General features: G+C 43.9%; 1 protein-coding gene across 5 annotated transcripts in view; it reads left to right on the plus strand.

Annotated features, from left to right (window-relative positions):
- The window catches only part of znf423 (zinc finger protein 423), a 166,144-nt gene extending 158,089 nt beyond the window's left edge, over positions 1–8,055 (plus strand). For all 5 annotated transcript variants that reach the window (XM_035957085.2, XM_023289885.3, XM_035957086.2 and 2 more), the window contains one exon: positions 7,268–8,055. In XM_035957085.2, the coding sequence (XP_035812978.1) occupies positions 7,268–7,297 (30 nt within the window). In that variant the 3' untranslated portion in view covers positions 7,298–8,055. The remainder of the gene's footprint in view (positions 1–7,267) is intronic.

The following is an 8,055-nucleotide window of genomic DNA, read 5'->3' on the forward strand; positions in this document are numbered from 1 at the left end:
CAGCCCTGCCAAAATACACTCTTACAGATACAGGCATGGCACTTGTTACACACTGCATCTTCATTCAGTCTTTTGTTTGGCTCTGCAGTCGGTGGATTCATCATTTTATTTTTCTTCCAACATTTCCTGTCTGTTACGTTTCACCCCCTCTTGTCTCAGACGAACTACATTTACCAAGGTTGTTTATGGGTGAAACTAACAAAAACTGCACAAACAGAAAACGGGGTTCTGTGGTCTGAAAGAGGATAGCGTATTGTTAAATACCACTATCCCCCACTAAATCTTCCAAAGGTGATAGAACAAACAAAAACTAAGACCCCTTAAAAGAAAAACATTCCCCAAAACAAAGGCCAGGAAGTGCTGGGTTCTGTGCACTGACACGACACAAAGACACTCAGGTTTCCAGAAGAAGGCCGACTGATGGTGTCGAACCTTCCAGGTCGCCTCCCTACAACCAGCTGAGCAGTTGGGTGATCCCTCCTTACATCCCCGCCCAGCTGATTGGCAACAGCACACAGCTGAGCTCAATCTCACAGGTGCTGCAGATTGATCCTGATCTGAGAGTCAGGCTGTGAACTTTCCAAGTCCATAACATGTCTTTGATTAGATTTCTTTATTCTTTTTGCACATATGTGATATCTAGTATACATTCCTCACTTACCACCTAAAAAATCTTTTGGATTGCCAAATATTGCCTTTGTATGGAACATATCCTGTCCCTCCTTACAAAAAGCCAATCGTCTGCTTGAAAATTTTGCTGTTGCACCAATAAGTGGCATTGAAAACTATGTGGATGTATAGTAACAGTATAACCTGTAGAGAAAAACATTTTTTTAACCTATTTTGGGCAAAATCACCAGTCTTTTTAAACAATGTTATCAGATCTGACTGGTGATTTTATATATGTACGTGCAGCTATAGCTCTCTCCCATTTATTTATACAGGAGTCTGGTCCTGTTAGTCCTAAATAACTGTATAGAGATATAACATAATGATATAAGGACTTTGTTCTTGTTTTTGGGTTCTGTTTTGTTTAAAGCATATCATTAGAAGCAAGCTAGATAAAAAACAAACTGTGGCACTGTCATAGTACATCTGTTGTTGTTGTTTTTTTCTATTACCTGTGATAATATAATTTCTACTTGATGCTATGGTTAAATATTTTACATTAATTGTTTCTGTATCAAGTAATTGTAACATTTTTTAGCAGTACAATACTCTTTTTTGCTACAGTCTTCCATTACACCATTGAACTCAGTACTTCTCAGCTTTTTTTGCTTGTGGTCACTTACAATTAAATAAGTCTGAGTTAATCAATAGTTCACCCAATATGGTGTTAAAAAATAGTGAACTGTCTGTACAAGTCTTCCAGAGCACAAGGTGACAATTTCAAATTGTTTATTTTTCCTAACGGTCCCAAATGCAAAAATATTCAGTTTGCTGTCGTTCAAGACTAAGAAAACCAGCAAATATCCACAATCAGCTGAGACCACAGATCCACCGCTTACACTTCTTCTCTCTGCTCCCCACTACTCTCTGATGCATGTGTCCTTTATGATCATCCACTATCTGTTTGAAAATACCTCCATTCCTCTCTGCAATCATTCCACCATGCACCCATCTGTCCTTCCATTCTCAGCCCATGTTGTTAATCTCAGGGTGGCTCGTGTGTACCTCCACATATACATCTATGACTCCCTTCCAATCTCTGATTTTCTTTTTCTGCCACTTTGGGAGTGCACTATAATCCGGAAAAAAATAAAAATAAAAAAGCCGGCCCCTTGGGGACTCATGGGGATTGGGCGTGTGCAGTAATATGACAGTGACACGGAAAGCCAGCACGCTCTGCTGAATTGCGAGCACATGTGTGTGTTGGGTGAATCATGTCTGTGCATTTATTTGTCCGTCTGTAACCTATTTGCATTTTCCATTTCTGGAGTACACGCATGTCACGTAATCAGCATTTTGCCTGCATTTTTATGTGTTTATATGTTCGTGCTGCACAGTGTACATGTGTGTGTGCCTCATCACCCATCTCTGCACACTCTAAAGTCCTCATCCGGTGCTCTGCTTCACAACATTCCTCAGCACTAAAACTACTGTATGTGAGTGTGACAGGGAGAGATCATTCACTTGAACCTACACACATTTTTCCCCATAATGGTGTGACTCATGTGTCGTGTGGTGCTCAGGAATGATCGGTTATTTCTGCAGGAGGTGAGGTCACTTCCTATTTTGTGTAACAGCTTCCAGCAGGGAGCCCTCACCTTCGCTGCGAATCTAGCGTTGATCCGTGCGTGCTCGCCTTTGACGTTTTGCGCTCCTATCTGTGTGTTCCCTTTCATGCTGCGAGTGTATTTTTGGGTCTTGTTTACTGGTCCAAAGCTGGCCGGACGGGCCGGTAGCAACAGGAGAGGGGAAGTCCCCGTGGGAGAAAGAGCGGGAGGGTGTGCTCCAAACAGGACGTGGCCGGGGGAGGTCACCCTGGGTGTGGGGACGGAGGAGTAAAGTGGGGGTCGGCTGCAGAGAGAGGAGGCTAAAGGAAGTGATTTAAAGATCATGTGTTGGTATTTACAATAAGAAGATAAGGGATGGTGGGGTAACGATGACAGGGAGAAGATGAGGGACAGAAAATGAAGAGCAAGAGGGGAGAAGGGAATACGTGTCGGTGGGATGTTAAGGGCAGGGGGTGCGTTTATTTTTGATCTACTCCCGAGGCAGCATCCTGTTCTGGACGGGTGGGGCTAAAGACAAGCCAGGGAGCAGAGGAAGAGGGCTAAGACAGCCCATCTGCTAGTCCCAGACACACACACACACACACACACACACACACACACACACACACACACACACACACACACACACACACAGACATAGACATGCTCTGCTGGAAGAGTGTCAACGCCGAGCTATAAATACACTGAACCCAAAGAAGACCACAAGGCGACTTAGGTGATTTTTCATTTGGTGTTAAAAACAGCAATGGAGTTGGGGCACACGTTCACACACACACACACACACACAGTTTTTGGACAGCCTCCAGTTTACCCCCACACACACACACATTTGACACAAATTCGCGCACTGACAGACACTCGCTGATAGCACACACAGACACACGGCATTGTTCCAACAGCAGTGCTTCCTCTTCCTGTGTCTATTAGAGACATGGCACATGCGTCTCAAGGTGTTGTTGTTACATCATTACAGTACAGCAAAGTGCTTGTGTGTTCGAGAAGCTGGGAGGAAGTTCATTTGCCGTTGCACTAATCCCGATCTCTAACAAGGTCACTGCCATGTGTGTCAGTTCGATTGTTTTCTTTCTTGTTTTACTTCAATCTGACACTACAGAGTAAAAAGCAACTTTTTCTCTCCACTGCAGTTCAGAATGTCAATGCAAACAATATATGAATATATATGAGGCTGAGTGGACTTGACAGTAATTGCATGCATAGTAAAGCTCCCTGCAAAACAGCCAGCAGCATCATCACCACAACACAAATGCATTTTCTGTGTGTGTGCAATGCAGTAGATAGCAGAGAGAAAGCAGGACAAGGCAGATTAGATTTTCTCTTATCTCTATGGCTTGGTTTCCTCGGTCGTCCCCTTCTCCCTTTCCCCACGAGACTGTGTGTATGTGTGCGCATCAAGTATTGTGTGTTCTATTTTACTTTTTTCTTTTTTTTTTCCTGGCATCATGTGTCTGTACATGCATGTGCTCTTAGCTGCGAGTCGGTGAATCTATTCCTGTGTGTGTGTCAGTGTGGGTAATGCGACAGGGCCATATTTCCCCAGGGCCCGTGGCTCTGCAGGCTTTAGCCTCGCTCTCTCTAAGCAGTTTAGGAAAAACAATGACAGGCCTCTGTATTGACTGGTCTGGTCTGGCCTGGCCTGGAAGACAGGCTGTTCTCACTGCAGTGCACCCACCCTCTGTTACAAACCCAGCAGTAGATAAAAGAACTGGGGATCATGTTGAAATTAAGCTAATATAGTAAAACAAAGCAGAATATCAGAATAAATGCCACATAGGTGGTGGTTGCGGCCTTTCTTGTCTTGAGCTTGGCCTTTATTCCCAGTTTTTGCAGTATGTTTTTGTCATATTTAAGTAAGAACTTCTTCCCGCTGTTGTGTACTCTTAATACAAGCGCCTGCACAGTTGTTTCATCTGTTTTACATTAAAGCGCTCCCTGCAGTTTAGGGGACATAATCCCTTCACTTTGCTGGAAGAATTTTTTTTTTTTTTGTGTGAAGGTGCACAGATTTACAAATTTACTCACTAAATATAAAAACACTGCGTCTTTACTCCCTTCCCAGCTTTTGTCACCCACTTTTTTCTGTAGAATATATCAATTACTGCGCTGTAGAGCAGATGTCACACTGTGACACGCACACACACACATACACACTGGCTCACACTGATCGATTGCAGTGCTGCATAATCAATACCGAGCCCCCAACAACTACGTAAATGAAGAGAGGCGACCAGGAGGTGTCACAGTGTGTGTTTGTGTGTGTGTGTGTGTGTGTGTGTTTGTGTGTGTGTGTGTGTGTGTGTTTGTGAGCCCTGTGGCAGACTGTCATTCACTCGTCCATTATTTTCCTCTCTCATCCCTCTCCCTGTTTCTCCTTCCCCTCTCCTCTCCTTTGGGCTATTTCCAGCAGTCCTCTGCAGTGCTGTGAGCTCCTCCAGGGAGTGACCACAGCCTCCATCCCTCCTCTTCCTCTGTCCTTCCTCTCCATCCCTTCCTCCATCTCCAAATCAATACACCAGCAGTCAGACCCGAAGAACCTGAGGGAAAACAGACATTCTCCCCTCTTTTCCCTCTCTAGCTCCTTCCTGCTTGCCTTCTTGCAATCCTTCGATCACTGTGCCGCCTTCACTTTTTTATTTCCTAAAGCCTGATGTATGACCTTAGTGTTAGAGGTCATGTACGAGGCAAGTGAGCAAAGACGAAAACCAGACATGGATGGTGCTCCGCCAGGAAACCGGACAAACGCTCTGGACAGATTCTCCCTCTCTCACTCTCTCTTCTTTACGTTTTAACATAAAGAGGAATGAGCCTGACCTCTTCTGGCAGTGTGAGGAAAAGCAGGAGAGGACGAGTGGAAGCGATGAGTGAGAGGCAGCAGACAGAAAGAGAGGAGGGTTTTCTATCATAATGGGGTCAGTGGCTCCCAAAGAGATCTCCCTCCTCGCCGGAGAGGCCTCCACACAAACACACACAGGCAGAAGCAGACACTTATTTTTCACTTCCCTGTCGTTATTTTGCTAACTTGTGCACCCATTTTTTTCCTGAAGCCCCGCATGTGGCTCCATACATGTGTGTGTGTGTGTGTGTGTGTGTGTGTGCAGTGGCCTCTCCAGCGTAGGGCATTAATACCCTTTGCTTTCCTCTTCTGGACCGGCTAGCTTGGCCTCTAAAGCTGAGTGACACCAAAGGGCTCAACAAAACATGCACAGCAAGATAAGGGCCATAGAATGACAAATAAGTATTTATCAACCCCAAACCACGTATAATCCTTCACATTTCTGTCCCCATCCACCCCTCCTCGTCCCTCTCTGTTCTGTTCATCCCCTCCTCTGTTTTTTTTTTTTCAGTCTCCCATCCACTGTTCTTTTTTTGTCCCTTTTTTTTCCCGTAGTGGGGCCTATCTGTGTGAGAGAGCGATTCATCTGAGAAAGCTGCTTTTAGTGGTGGTGAAGAGTTGGGAGGGGTACGCAGGAGGGGAGGGGTGTTGATTGGGAAAATCTCGCTGGGAATTGTGTGTGTGTGTTGTGTGTCTGCAAGTGAGAGTGTGTATGTGGTGAAGAAGCAGGGATGATAGGGAAAGATTTCAGAGGGAGTTTGTGTATTGTGTGAGAGAGAGAGAGAGAGAAAGAGGTAGGGAATGTTTCACAGGGAGAAAGCTTTGCTGTCTGGGGAAAATGAGGAGAAAGGAGGAGGAGGAGAAGAACGTCCTGGTGGAAATTTCTCTGATACGCACACACACACACACACACATTCCCATAGAAATCATTCCAATCATCTCCTCATCTTCTACACACACACACACACACACACACACACACACACACACACACACACACACACACACACACACACACACACACACACACACACACACACACAAACTGTATCTCCCAGCTTTAGATGTGATGCTAGCTAAGTTCCAAACCAGCAAATCCAGATTATCATGAGTTCAGTTCCCCGTTGTAGCTGATATGAAACAGCCACAGAGGACTGATGTGATCATGGAGCTTATTTTTCTGTATTTTTTTTGTGCTCCAAACACATAAAGAGGAGCGTCACACGCCAGTTTACCTGTATTTATATGTGCTACTTCATAAAGAAAGTTTAATCTATTGTTAAGTCTATACTGTGCGTGTCTGCTGTCTTCATTTAGCATACAAAGCTGTCTGTGAATCGCACTTCATCCACTCCACTTTTTACCTAGAGATCACCGCATCCGTCTCCCTTTGTGCTCTCACTGCTGTTGTGAATTTTAATTTTTGAAAAAAGGTGTTGTTTCTTTTTTTTTTTTTTTTTTTTTTTTGCGTTGTGATTATGTATTGATGTGTAGTGCACCGACGCCTTTGGAGAGCTGTGAGTGTAGGCGTCTCGGAGGTATGGAGACGCTTTCTGTAAAATATTAATCACAATATCAAAAGACATGAGGGTTTCACAGATCTGAATAAACAAATCGAGGCGCCGGGTTCCCACAGATAAGAAATAAAACAGGAACAGAGCAAATACAATGTGAACTGAATTGTTTGGTTCTGGACAAAACCGGGTTCAGTGGTGTTTGATGACAGCATACTTTGTAGGGATTGGAGCTGTTTGTTTGACTGTATGTCAGAATGTGGCACAGCAGCATCCAGTGATAATATATGTATATGAAAATAAAAGCATGTGTGTTAAAATGAAGATCAAAATGATTGAAAATATGTGTGTAGTCGTTATATTATAACAGCAATCAAAGACTCTCTTTAAGGTTACTCACTGCACCTAATAGTATGTTGCACTTGTTCCTTATTTGGTTCTTTTCCCTCCTATTCTCCTTCTTTCTCCTCTTTCGTCAGACTATGTATAAAGCAAGGAGGCCTCGCTGTCTATACTGTGGGAGGCAGTTGTGTTTCTGTTCTTTTCTGTTCTATTATTGGGTGGGGGGGCAAGTGGAAAGCACTATGCTCATGTAGCCCATTATTTCTCTCATCATGTGTTCTCACTTTTTCTCCCTATCTCTGCCTCTCCCTCTCTCCCTCCAGAACCACACACTGAGTCAGCACGCGCAGTGAGACCGAGGCCCGGCAGGATCTCTCAGCTCAGCCGGGGCCCCCGACCCGGAGCCAGCAGGGGACCCCCATCTCCACATCACAGCCAATCAAAGTGTCATTTGCTACTCACATGTAAAACTCTAACGATCGCGCCACTGGGCGCGGCTATTAGGAGCAGCGGGGGAAAGGAATATTAATGGGATATGCTATTAAATAAAGAAAGGAAAAAGTGGGTGAAGAAAGCGGTAAGAGCAAGATGAAGGAAAGAGATGGGTGAACAAAGGTATTGTACGTGCAGTATTTTTTATTGTCCCTGCCAAAACCCCCCCACCAGCTTCTTCCTCCTCCCCTTCTCCCTTCCTGTCCTCCCACCAGACACTCCCCAGGTCATGCATTTTATTTTTTTTAACAAATAGAAAAGAAAAAAAGCAAGAAAACACCCTTTGTTTTGGGATTTTTTTAAATAGATTGTAGAAAAAAGGCTACACTTTCTTGTCCCCTCAGTTGCTTATTGTATTCAACTTCATAGGTGCCAATTTCTTTGATATTTCTTTATTCCATATGCGCTTTTTTCTTTCTTTTCATTTTTGTACCTTTCATTTCTTGCAGTAAGTAGGTACTTGTGCTGTGTTGTGATTGTTTGTTTGCCAGTCGTAATATTCCTTAAACCCCCTCCCCCCCGAACTATCCTTTTTATGATTATTGTTATATATATTTTTCCTTTTTGTAATTACTATGAAAAAAAGACATCAAAACAAAATAAAGTGCAGAAAACCATA

The sequence above is a fragment of the Amphiprion ocellaris genome, chromosome 3 (genome assembly GCF_022539595.1).
Source record: "Amphiprion ocellaris isolate individual 3 ecotype Okinawa chromosome 3, ASM2253959v1, whole genome shotgun sequence".
NCBI classification, from domain to species: Eukaryota; Metazoa; Chordata; class Actinopteri; family Pomacentridae; genus Amphiprion; species Amphiprion ocellaris.